This window comes from Chionomys nivalis, chromosome 5 (genome assembly GCF_950005125.1).
Source record: "Chionomys nivalis chromosome 5, mChiNiv1.1, whole genome shotgun sequence".
NCBI lineage: Eukaryota > Metazoa > Chordata > Mammalia > Rodentia > Cricetidae > Chionomys > Chionomys nivalis.
Window position 1 is genome coordinate 109517263 of NC_080090.1, and position 13445 is coordinate 109530707.

The 13445-nt window shown below is 45.2% G+C and overlaps 1 protein-coding gene across 3 annotated transcripts in view; it reads right to left on the reverse strand.

Annotated features, from left to right (window-relative positions):
• The window catches only part of Kdsr (3-ketodihydrosphingosine reductase), a 62977-nt gene extending 58639 nt beyond the window's left edge, over positions 1-4338 (reverse strand). For 2 of the 3 annotated variants that reach the window (XM_057769506.1, XM_057769505.1), the window contains exon 1: positions 4108-4338. In XM_057769506.1, the coding sequence (XP_057625489.1) occupies positions 4108-4215 (108 nt within the window). In that variant the 5' untranslated portion in view covers positions 4216-4338. The remainder of the gene's footprint in view (positions 1-4107) is intronic. The other variant, XM_057769504.1, reaches the window with a different exon arrangement.
• Positions 4339-13445: the final 9107 nt, after the last annotated feature.

The following is a 13445-nucleotide window of genomic DNA, read 5'->3' on the forward strand; positions in this document are numbered from 1 at the left end:
TGTCTTTGATGCAGCTTTTGATATCAGGATATTTTATGAGCTGTTTTGGTTTATTAAATTTCACTCTTTGTGGCACTTGGCAGGGCCTCTAAAATGTCTTCACGTGTGTTACAATGCTGCCTTAGCTGTTTAGCACCCCTCTGTCAGACATCACCCCTACTGTCCCTGCTGAACTCAGTTTACATGTCCTTACCTGGTTTGTCGCCACGTACCTTTCATAGCTATCTGGATACGTCTTGGCTTCCTGGCTGGGCTTTCAGATCCTTGTGGATAAATCCTAAACCAGTTCAAGTTCATCTCACTCATCACTGGCAATACCCGTCCCTCACTCAAGCAGGTACTAAAGAAATACTTTCCTTAATGTGCAGAATGTTCTCTAATGCCATTCCCATGAAAAAATACCTATTTATTGTTCAGTAAATTGATGAAGTGGAAATGAGGTTACCAGGAAAACCTTTATGCTCCAAAGTATTGTGTAAATATCAGCCAGGAGCTTCAGGACACAAATGATGTCAATCCACTTTAAAGAAAACGAGAAGATCCATGCCCTGCAACTTATAAAACTGTCCATAACAGGAGTAAGAACTGGGTTTTAGATCAGCGTGCATAAAACATGATGTTCTAGCCAAGCCAGCGACTTCTTGACTGACCATGAGAATGTAGTTAGGCTAACTCTAGACTGTGATATTCTGGATGCTATAAGACCTATCGGAGCTTTCACAATGGCTGAAAAAATGTTAAATGTAGTCGTCTGACAATTGCTAGCTAGAAGCAGGAGGAGGGCACTAAAGGTAACAGTTGAATTTTCCTTCCTTACATTCCCTCTTACCGATCACTGCAAATCCCATGCAAACGATCCCTTCTCCCTTCTTGCTAACCACAGCACACAGCTCTCACTACGGGCACCACGAGCTTGCCTGTTGCTGGGAGCACCACTCTCAGTCATCCGGAAATGACTGAATGAATGAACGCTGAAACAAGTACCTAAGGGCGAGAAGACGGAACTGCACAGCCTCACTGCAGCGACCAGAGCCGCAGCCTATGGAACTGCACAGCCTCACTGCAGCGACCAGAGCCGCAGCCTATGGAACTGCACAGCTTCACTGCAGCGACCAGAGCTGCAGCCTATGAGGAGAACTGCACAGCTTCACTGCAGCGACCAGAGCCGCAGACTATGAGGAGAACTCACAGCCTCACTGCAGCGACCAGAGCCGCAGCCTATGGAACTGCACAGCTTCGCTGCAGCGACCAGAGCCACAGACTATGAGGAGAACTCACAGCCTCACTGCAGCGACCAGAGCCTCAGACTCTGGAACTGCACAGCCTCACTGCAGCGACCAGAGCAGCAGCCTATGAGAACTGCACAGCCTCACTGCAGCGACCAGAGCAGCAGCCTATGAGAACTGTCCTACAAATTAAGTACAAGTTGTTCACGCTGACACACAGGTGGACAGTGCAGGGTACGGCTGTTCATGATGACATACAGGTGACAGTACAGGGTATGGCTGTTCACACTGACACACAGGTGGACAGGTTAGGGTACAGCTGTTCAGGCTGACATACAGGTGGACAGTGAAGGGTATGGCTGTTCACGCTGACACACAGGTAGACAGTGCAAGGTGCGGCTGTTCACGGTGACACACAGGTGGGCAGTGTAGGGTACAGTTGTTCACACTGACACACAGGTGGACAGTGCAGGGTACAGCGTAGGGTACAGCTATTCACGCTGACATACAGGTGGACAGTGCAGGGTACACACAAGTGGACAGTGTAGGGGACAGTTGTTCATGCTGACATACAGGTGGACAGTATAGGGTATAGCTGTTCACACTGACACCCAGGCAGACAGTGTAGGATATGGCTGTTCACGCTGACACACAGGTGGACAGTGTAGGGTACAGCTATTCACGCTGACATACAGGTGGACAGTGCAGGGTACACACAAGTGGACAGTGTAGGGGACAGTTGTTCACGCTGACATACAGGTGGACAGTATAGGGTACAGTTGTTCACGCTGACACACAGGTGGACAGTGTAGGGTACGGCTGTTCACGCTGACACCCAGGCAGACAGTGCAGGGTACGGCTGTTCACACTGACACACAGGTGGACAGTGTAGGGTATGGCTGTTCACACTGACACACAGGCGGACAGTGTAGGGTACAGCTGTTCACGCTGACACACAGGTGGACAGTGTAGGGTACAGCTGTTCACGCTGACACACAGGCGGACAGTGTAGGGTATGGCTGTTCACGCTGACACACAGGCGGACAGTGCAGGGTACGGCTGTTCACGCTGACACACAGGTGGGCAGTGTAGGGTATGGCTTCCTCTCCTGATAATATGTCTCAACTAAATCACATTTTACTATTTTCAGGTTATTAAAAAAGGACAGATGGTGACATCATAGGCATCATTGATAGTGATATACATGCATTTGTACACAGAGATTACATACATATATATGTGTATATAGTTTGTTGTACTAAAATCGGATGCTGAATAAGATCTTATTGTCTATTGAAACAGCCGTTACCTAACCCGTGAAAGTGATGGGGAATGAGGACAGAAGGGCAATATCAAAGTTAGTTAAAAGTACCTTGTAACTGTTGGTCAAAAGTTTCATTCTGACTTTGGCTCTTCTTCCTTGCCCCTAGCTGAGCTACTCTTTGTAAGCACAAAGTTGTGAGATAATTCAGTTTGGTGTGGATGTAGGCACACCTGTGCAGAGGTCAAAGGCCAATGCCTGATGTTTCTTCACACACCTCCCACCTTAACTTTTGAGACAGGTTTCTCACTGAACCTGGAGCCCACTCGTGTGTACAGGCAAGTTGATCAGTGACCTCCGGGTTCCACAGGTCTTGGCCCCAGTGCTGTGACCTCCTGGTGCTGAGGTTACAGACACAGGCCCAGTGTCTGTGTGGGTGCTGGGGACTTTAACTGAGCCATTTCCCTGGCCCTTAAGTTCAACCTCTCTAGCCATGATTTTTGAAGCAGTTCTCTTGTGGATGTAAAATTTCAAAGCGTGGCATGATTATAAAGTCTGGCTTTCTCTTTTTAATAACTCCTTCCACATCATACACAACAGCAGCCAGGAAAAACTAATAATTTTACAAAGGATAAATGAATGGAAACACATGTTGTCACCCACAAACCCGTGTATGGGATAAAGCACACTAAAATAAATAGCCACCGTATCAGTGGAGTGAGAACTCAGTTGGCTACATTCTCATAAGCCATCTATGGGCACTCAGGGGATGTGCGGTGCCAGTTTAGAAACTATCTGGTCTTATTCACAACTCCTTGCCTCAGTGTGCCTCAGGTTTTGTGGTCCATATAAGACATGGCCAGGGCTGAAGTCCTCAACTTGGGGGAAGAGGCATAACTAAGCCTGCATATTAGGAATGTGCGAGCTTCCGGCCAGAAACAAACCAAACCACTCATGTACGTCTCCTTCCATCTTAAGGCCCTAACTAATCTGGTTAGCTCATCCTTCCGACTCCGGAAAGACGGTAAAGGATTACATCGGAGCAGCAATCAGCAAGGCTCCCGCGGCTGAACTCAGAGACAAGCCTGCCGGCCCAAGCTGCCAGGCCACCCTCAGGTGTGTCACCTCCTAGAACCCTCTGGCCCTTGGTCACCTGCACATGCCACCCTCCATTCTCAGCTTCCTGGCCCAGTCCCAGAGGCCTGGACCCTTCCTTGCTGCGGGCTCCTTAGGACTCCCTGGCAGTGGCTGCTCCCACTCGGATTCGCGCCCTCATCCTGCCAGCCACCGACCGCTGTGTCCTTGGCAAAGTTTCAGTCTCTCTGTGGACTGACTCATCGGGAGAACTGAAGACCCAAACAGTTCCGCTGATGAGCGAGCAGCACAGAGCCCCGGAGCCCTGGGAACTCGGCGGGCGCCTTCTCCGCGGCACCGCTCTGCAGCCCAGGGAGGAGCCAGGCGCCGCCGTGGGCGGGTTCCTGAGGCCAGGAAGGGCAGGGCTGTGCCGGGGTGGCGGCGGCAGGTGAGCCTCCCCACTCGACTACCCTTTCCAAGGACCGTGGCCTCGGTGGCCCAAGTCCGCCAAGCAGCCCCGAGGAGGAGCAACAGGAGGCCACTCACCACTACGTGCGCACCGGGCAGCGCGAGGGGCTTGGGGCTGATGAGCGGCGACACCATGTAGAGGAGCAGCACGAAGGCCACGAGGCCGGCGGCCGCCAGCAGCAGCATCTCTCGGCCAAACGACCACAGGCAGATCACGCGCACCAGTACCCGGAGTGTTTGGGTTTGCGGGCGAGGGCGGGACGGCGGCGAGGGGAAGAGGAGGAGCCGGGGCGGGGCGGCCTCCGCCGTCGGACTGGCTTTTGGGTCCGCGCCCCCCAGCGTCGGGACTCGGCTGCGCAGGCTCCGTGTGGGTACCGCGGGCCCTCCCGCCAACGTCGTGGGAGGTTTGCAAAGGGCGGTTTTCGGATCTCCGGATCTTGTTTCGTGCCAAAGTCCCGCGATTCCACTCTGAAATCCAAGGTTCCAGTTCGTAAATTCCTGGAGCACTGAGAAACCGGTCAGGGTTTACTTTCGCTGTGCGCCTTGACTTGGGGTTGTGCTGACTGGATTTCACTGAGGACAGTGTTCACCTTGTTACCAAGGCAGATACAATCGAAAACAAGCCGTGGTGGCGGAGATTTAATTCGCGTACCAGAACATACGGTTCACTGATTTAAAGTGGTTTTTGTATAGAGAGTGTCTAACTATCGCCACAATCAATTTGTCGACCGCCACAGAAGTCCTGTAATCATTAGCAGTTACACCCACCCCATTTTCTCTTAAATCGTGCCCAGTCGTAGGCAATCACAAAGCTGTCTCTGGATTCGCCTATTAATACAAATGGAGTTCTAATAATATGCCATCTGTTGTGCTGGCTTCTTTGACCTAGCATAAAGCTTTAAAGTTTCTTCTTTAGTATGCCTAACAGAATTTAATTTCTTTTTACTGCTGGTAGTATCCTACTGTAGGCTGGATCATATTTTTTTCATCACCTTTTGCTCACCACCACCCCCTCTCCCAAAACAAAAGTACAAAGAACCCTGCTCCTGGACTCAACAGGTCAGGGCTCTGGCTGTGAAGCCTGAAGATATGTGACCACCCTGCGGCCCACATGAGAAAAGACTCCTGGAGGTTGTCCTCTGGCCTCCACTAGTGTGTGTGGCACTCACTACCACCATCACACTCACTGAATTAATTTAGTAAACTCTACGGCAGTGTGTAACTTCATATACAGCACGTGTGTGAATGTTTGTGTGTGGGAGTGCACACACATTTTTGTTTCTCTTGTGTTGAGACCCAGGTCAATTGCTGGCTCCATGCAAGTCTTCTTAAGCTCTGAGTTCCAGACTTTCCCACCCTACACTCCAAGACTTCTTATCCTCTGTATTACTAAAATCTTTCCACTGGATACTTCTTTTGGAGGAAGGGGGTAAGGTACGTATTTTTGTTTCCTTACTTTGTTTTTAAAAAGAAATCCAGTTGTGTTTACAAACAGCAAAAGGAATTGATCTTTTTCTCTCATTGATCTCGGTGCCCAGTATTAACCTGGTAGATTTGAGGACACAGTAGTCCCCTGAACTTCCAAAACTAGTAAGTTGAAGAGTGCCCAAACCCTTCGACTGAAGGGAAGCTTGCTGGGCAACCTCCAGCGCTCCAGAAAACTGTTACACTTGTGGTTAAGTTTATCACAGGGTCAGGACACACAGCAATCTGCCAGGCAGAGGACAGGGAAGTCTAGATACTCAAACACAAAGCTGCTGTTGTAGTTCCCGGCTAGGTGTATTGCTGTAACCAGCCTCCCTTGGAGACCCAGAAATACTCCAAAGGGTACCTGCCAGCCTAAGGCTAGGTATGTTCTGCCAGCTACCTTTGGTCATGACAGAGCCAGAATCCAGCAATGAGCCCCTATCTTTTGACTCTTCTGTTGTTGCTATTGTTTTGTTTTCCTGAGAGGAGTCCAGTGCTGGCAATGTGCTTAGAGTGTTACCAACCAAGCAAACTCACCTGCACTTCCATATTCAGAATTTTGATTGGGACCTCACCATTAGCCTTGACTGAAAGATGTCAATATGGCGGAACTCCCTCTTTAAGCAAACTGATAATGCATGATCCAAAGTTGGGCTCTTGCTATATTCAATTATAGGCCATCATGACCACATGACCAAAATAACTGGCAGGATTATACCACTTTGGGTTGACAGGTTCCCCCCAGACTGTTCTGGGGCCTAGAACATACTTGAAAAAACGTCATGGCAGTTTTTGGTGTGGTATTCAATGAAAGGATTTTTAAATAGATTTTTAATTAAAATATATCACTTTCCCCTTCCCTTTTATCCCTCCAGCCCCTCTCAAGTCCCTTTCCCCCAGTTCCTTCCATGTTCCCCCTCTCGGATTAATAGTTTCTTCTCTGATTATTAGTTATATATTATGTATTCACAGATCTTTAAACACAACCTGCTGAGGCCATTTTTGTTGTTTGTGGTTTCAAGCCTATTTTGAATTGGACAATTAACTGGGGGGTCCATCCCTGGGATATGAGAACTCACCCTCTCTCAGCAGTCACTAGTTGCCTGTAGTTCTTTGTCCAGCGTGGGGATGACCCCTAAGACATCCCCACTTCCTCACTGGCATGCCTATCAACACTGCCGCTGCCCAGGTCTTGTTTGTGCAGTCCTTCCTATGCTAGACTGTTTCACAGCACACTTCCTGGTACTATGGCTCTTATAATCTTCCTGCCCCCTCTCCCATGATGCTCCCTGATGTTGCAGGAGCTGTGATGTAGATGTATCGATTGGGATGGGCTCCCCATGGTATTGATGTAGAGATCAATACCATGTGTCCAGTGTAGTTTTCTGTGGTGGCGTCCATTTGCTGTAAAGAGAAGCTTATTGTCTGCTTACCCACAAGGAAGAAGAGCCCCTGGGACTTTATCTGTGTTTAGAACAGACTGCAAAAGGGAACATAATCTTTTGACTCCGGGAAAGGCTTGATGTGGGAGTGTCATATATCAATCTGTTGATTTCATTGGTTAAGTAATAAAGAATCTGCTTGGCCCTCATAGGTTAAAACATAGGTGGGTGGAGTAAACAGAACAGAATGCTGGGAGGAAGAGGAAGTGAGCTCAGACTCGACAGCTCTGCTCTCTGGAGCAGACGCCATGCTCCCCTCTCCCCAGCAGATGCAATAAAGCTCCGACCCAGGATGGACGTAGGCTAGAATCTTCCCGGTAAGCACATCTTGGGGTGCTACACACATGAATAGAAATGGGCCAAGCAGTGTTTAAAAGAATACAATGCATGTGTTGTTATTTCGGGTATAAAGCTAACCATGCGGGAGCCAGGCTGTGGGAAGAGGCCCGCAGCTCCCAACTACAAAGGCTGAGGAGTATAACCCTACCTGGACAGACTTCCATTACAGGACAGTATTGCATCTCTTTGGGCTCATTCAAGGTCTTATTTGCCCGGTAATAATTCACAGCTCCTCAAAGCTTCTGTCCCTCCCTCCCCTCCCTGGGGCTAGTGGGCAACCACATCCCTGGGCCTGGGTCCCACGCTGACAGGTTGATGCTCTCCCCTGTGCACTTTCCTTACTTTTTGTCAGTTTATTCCACTGGAAAGTCAGAGAACAGAGAGGAAACATCCCTGGTCCCTCCGGTCCTTTCACTTTCTACAACCAGAGAATGGTCTTCACTCGTCCTGGCGTCTAATATAATTAACCTAAGAAAATAATGAAATACTCAGTGTCTAAATATATTAAGTTCTGGGACATCAGGTCAGATCCCAGAATCGAATAATGAAATTTTGGGGAAATTTGATGACATGTATAAGGAGTTGCAGTTTAGCTATCAGTCTACCAAGAATGATTCCTTGTTTTGGTTGCCAAATGAAGGTATTGATAGCTGGATACACTCCTTGTCTTTGACAGCAAACATCCCTCCTCCCTCCAGATTCCTGATGGCTTCTCTTCTTAGGTATTTTGAAATCCAGGTATGATTTGTATTGTCCTCAAATTTCACCATTTGAAGTATATAAAAAGTAAAATAAACATGGTCGGATTCTAGACCCAATTACAGAAGGTGTGCAGCAGTGAGCATGGGCACTTACTCTTAAATTCAAGAACAATTTTAAAAATCCTACATGACTTCTCAGTTTCAATGAGTCCTAAACTGCCCTGCCTTGCACACAGCCTGCAGGTTCTTTTCTGAAAGGCAGGACAGAAATGTGTATGGGTCGTGGTTCCATGAATCTGGCCTACAGAAGCCGCAGGCACAAGCTGGGCTGTGCTAGCGCTGTATAGTACATACTTCCAGTTTAGAAAGAGCTGCAAGACCCATGTAGGCTGACTGAGCAGGTCAGAGTCTAGCTTTGGCATAAGATTAAATGAGACAATAAAAAACAGTCAGCATATATTTTAAGACAATGTTTTTTGAAACATTTAAAAATCTTGGAAAACAAAAGAAAAAACTAGTAAAAATTGTCTTAAAATGGACTAGGAAGAGCAGAAGCTCATAAGGGGCTATGTTCCTGTTGCCACTACCCAGACACACGTTACTGCCTCATTCTCGGTTGCTGTAAACTATTAATTAGCTTCTTCTGATGTTAAAAATAAAACTTCACTTCATACTCTTCATGATGTCTATAACAACAAGGACAATAGCATGTTGACAAGAATGAAGAGACTAGAACTCTCACGCATTGCTGGCTGGAATGTAAAATGATGTCGCTACTGTATGACAGCTTAGAGTATCGTCAAAAGGTTGAACGCAGAATCACCAAGTGACCCACACGATCTACTGCTGGGGATGGACGTGGAACAGTGAAACAGGAACTCAGATAGATGCCTACACATCAGTGTTGACTACAATGCTAGAGAAGCTCTGAAAGTCTAGAAACAAATGACAGACAAACCAGTTATTCCCAAAGTGGAATATTAATGAGTCTTAGAAGAGAATGAAATTCTGAAAACATCGTGCTTGCTGAAACAAGCTGGACATCAAGCACCAAATATACAAGTGGTCTTAGGTGTCTGACACATTTCATTTAGCACGATGCAGACAAAGTCATAAAAAAACAGTGAAATAAAGGTGACCAGGAGCTGAGAGTGGCAGGGGATAATGAGAGAGTCTGAGACAAGATTAATACTGAGGGCTGAACACTACTGAATCATACACTTCCAAATGACTGCAAAGGTAAATTCCATGACATAATCTTTTTACCATAATAAAAAAGAACATACACAATACTTCACGAAATTTAGAAAGAACAAATCAATTCATTTTATTACTCAGAGATAGCTGCCATTACATTTTGGTCCAAGACTTTCCTCATGACATTTTCTTGAAATAACTTCACAATATTTGTTTGGTAGGGTTTATTAAAATAATTGTTTTTCTCTGTGTATTTTTCTTTCCCCATATGAAGGCAGCCAGGCTGTTATGCTCCCTTGCCTCATATAAACAGACAAAGAATAATTGTCTAGAAAGTACTCTCCTGTCTCTTAGTTCTCTCACTGAAGAGATTAAGCTAAGTGGCTTCCAGAGAGAAGGAACTTTGCAGGCAGAAATGGGGACACGGGTCTCCTCTCACAGAAGTATTGGTGGTCTGATGGCTGGAGTCACCACTCTACCTCAGCTGCTGTATTCCTGCACTTCGAGGCTAAGCCTCAGAGGAACTGTTAGAAGCATGAGTCTGGGGAAATACTGAGTGCACTCCTTGGCAAGTATTTTTCTTAATGTATAATACATGCATGTGTTTGCAGTGTGCAAGGGCACAGGCACACAAGTGAATGCCATAGGAAGAGTGTCTTCCCCTACCACTATCTGCCTGATTGTTTTCAAGCAAGGTCTCATTATCGGAAAGCTATAGATTTTGACTAGGTTGGCTGACTGGCAAGCTCCAAGAATCCACCTTGCTTTGCCTCTTAATGTTGGGGTTACAGGTATATGCAGCCATGCCTAGTTTACTTAAGTGGATACTGGGGAATCAAACTAAGATCAGAATGCTTGCCATGCATTCTTAGCCACTGAGCCACCCAGTAAAGGTAGCCCTGGCTGGCCCCAAACTCACTATGTAGAGCAAACTGGCCTCTACCTCCCAAGTGCTGGGATTAAGTGTGAGCAAATTACACAGCTCAGCAAGACTTATTTTCTACTCGCGCACAGTGAAGGAACACTGAACTTCATCTGTGCATCTACACAATTCAAATGGTGGCAATGTATTAAAAGGGATGGAGGTTTTTCTCTTAACACTGCCTCTTAGAATTGGTAGAGTATTTTGAGGGAGTAGAGGTCTAAAGAAGGCTAACAACTTTTCTCCAGCACAACAGACCTGGATTTACTGATCGATCACATGTAACTATAAATTCTTCCCCTATGCCATTTGAAAATTGGAACCTGCATTTCCCACAGAAGTGTCTACAACTTATGGAAGATTCAGTTAACAGCTACAGAAAAGAAAAAGTCAACGGTTAATTCGCTGTACTCTACTGAAAACACAGAGCAGAAATCTGGGGGAACTAGTACTTTCTCCTTGTGCATGTTTACACATCCCTTCGGAGATCAACAGCTGCTCACAGGAGTGCTATTGTACTTCATAGAACTATTGCCTTGACAGTTTCAGTTATAGAATTTTTGGTAATATTCTAGACTTTTCCACAAATGGATGTTTTATGTATTCACATTGTCATCTCAAGCCTTTAAGAATGCACTGACAATTTTACAGACATCTTTGGATTGAGATTAAATCCTACAGTTATGGCAACTTCCAAGAAATTTCTGTATTCAGAGCCTTGGCTTTCAGAATAGAATGGTGTTCAGTTGCATGTGGGGAGGACAGTCATGGACTTGTTCAGATGGTTCACACCCTGGTGCTAAGTGTATAGGCAATGCCAGCATTCAGTCAAGCATCAAGCTCCCTCTTCAAAATCTTCCAGTCTTGTTGAACCACACTTGCTTTAGAGAGGTCTCTGTTTGAGACTGTGTTTTTTACATAGAAATTTTGAAATAAGAATATTATTGTAATTCATGTCTCATTCCTCACCTACAAAGTTCAGCATGAGCCTTCTAAAATAAAGGACCCTCACCAGCACAGCCTCCAGAGCAGTAGCATCATCACATCTGAGAACTCGCAGTTCCGTAATGTTACCAACACATTCAGACCTTTCCAGTTCTATCTTCCCATTTTATAAACTAGGGTCCACTCAAGGTTCAAATATTCTGCTATCTCGAATTGTAGCTAAAACGTAAGAGTGCGAGAATCATTACTCCCCCCCCCCACCAACATATACACCCAACACTGGCCTATTGGAGAAACAAGCTAATTTTCTGTAGACTAGCCCACATCTTCATGGAGAGAGCTATTCCATTGCTTCAGGCAACTGTATAAGGACTGCAAGTGATCATGAAGAAACCATTCTGAAGTTCCTGGTCGCAGTATTTTGGACTGTTTGAAGTACAATACAGATTGAAATAATCTGAGCTACCATACACTTTCTTATACTCTAAATTGATTTATTGACCTTAGACATACTTTATTTTTCCTTTTACCTATCTAAGCTTTGATTTAGGTTTCTGAGTCTTCTCCCTAGAGTATAAAGCCTTTGTGGGTGGCATTGACATTTCCTCCAGCTTTCTAGTCCCTAAAGTTGTTGAGTACTTGTTTTTACATTATGTCATTGGAGTTTAGAGTATCCACTGCCAAATTCAGTTCCAACTAATCAAGCAAGTTCCTAAAAACCACTGTTAGCAGCTCAAACCACAAGACACTGAAGACACTGCAGGATCTCTTGACCTAGCCCACCTTGAAATATTACATTTGAATTTTATTTTTCAGAAGATTTGTTGCATGTGTGTGAGTATTCTGAATGGATGCATTTATGTGCAACATGTGTGCCTATGGATTGATGGTAATGAGCTACCATTTGGGTGCTGGGGCCAAACTCCACTTCTCTGCAAGAATAGCAAGTGATCTATCTCAACCACTGAGTCAACTCTGTGCCCCTACATTTGAAATTTGAAACTCCTCTTCCTGGTTGACCACCAATATGATCCATTTTCACATCTTCCTGATATCTGCATTTACTCAGATTCTTCTAAATGTTACAAATACATACATCCAAATATTTATGGATCTTGTTCTTTTGCTACCGACTTTTTCCTCCTTTAACATATATACAACTAACACAATCTGAAAACCTGCAAGATCAAATACTGAGTTTATCTAGATTACTTTAGTAATGTTTCTATAAGAAATGTTTAACACATTTACATGGGAGATCCCTGGGTTTTTATCCTTGCCTTAACTGCCACCAGCTGCTCTTAAAAAAAGTTTTCATTTTGATTCTTTTGCAGCTATCAAATAGCTTCTCAATGTCCTCTCGCTGAGCACTTCATTCCACACAAAAATTGGCAATTAACCAGTTTTCTATTAAGTACTACTGTCAACCACAATCTTATTTTTCTTTCTTCTTTTCCCCCATCTGTGCAACAGCCATGGCTTGGAACACTCTCTCTCTCTCTCTCTCTCTCTCTCTCTCTCTCTCTCTCTCTCTCTCTCTCTCTCTCTCTCTCTCTCTCGTCAGGAGGGCCTCCCGTAAATACTGAGATTAGCCTCACATTTATTTCTCATAGCCTTTATAGACCCCAAATCAAAATGGAGGAAGGTAAAAGACTTCTTTACCATGGTATAAGGAATAAAGAAAGTAATTATCTTCTTAATTCCCCAAACATTAAGTAACCACACCCTAGGTCAAAGCATCCTGTTAGTAGCCACACCTTAGGTCAAAGTTCCAGTCATACAACCTTGAAGGAGCAAAATAGGTCTGAGCTCTCTGACCTTTATTTAGTCAAGGTGGAACAGATCCACCTCTGTGGGCTCCCACAGGTGGGGAGACGTGAAGAGGTGTGATGGCCAGTCTTACGTGTGTATTTGTTTAATCTATGAAGCCCAGTTGGATCAAAAAACAATCTAGACATTCCCATAAGAGATTTTTAAAATCTATCTTTAGTATTAAAATCAATAGACTCATTCAAATAAAATAGATTACTCTCTGTAGTGTGTAGTTAGTCTTCAATAAACTGACGGCCTTAGGAGTGAAGACTGAAATATCCTTTTACCTAACCAAAGAAGGAATTTGAATTTTTCTTAAGACTACAACATAAACATTCCACTTTACTTTTTAGTGTTTGCCTTTAAGATTCCAGACTCAGTTCTCACAGGTTTCCAGTCTGTTGGTTTGCTTTATAAGTTTGAGCTTGCTGGTACCCACACTCATATTAACAATGCACAGGTTCTATTTCTCTGTAGAAGTCAGACTAACATAGGAGATAGAGAAGGTGGCAGCAGAAGGAACTATGTAGGACCATATGTGCAAAGGCCTTGAGGTAGGAGGAAGCTGGCTTTGCGGAAATTAACAAAAAC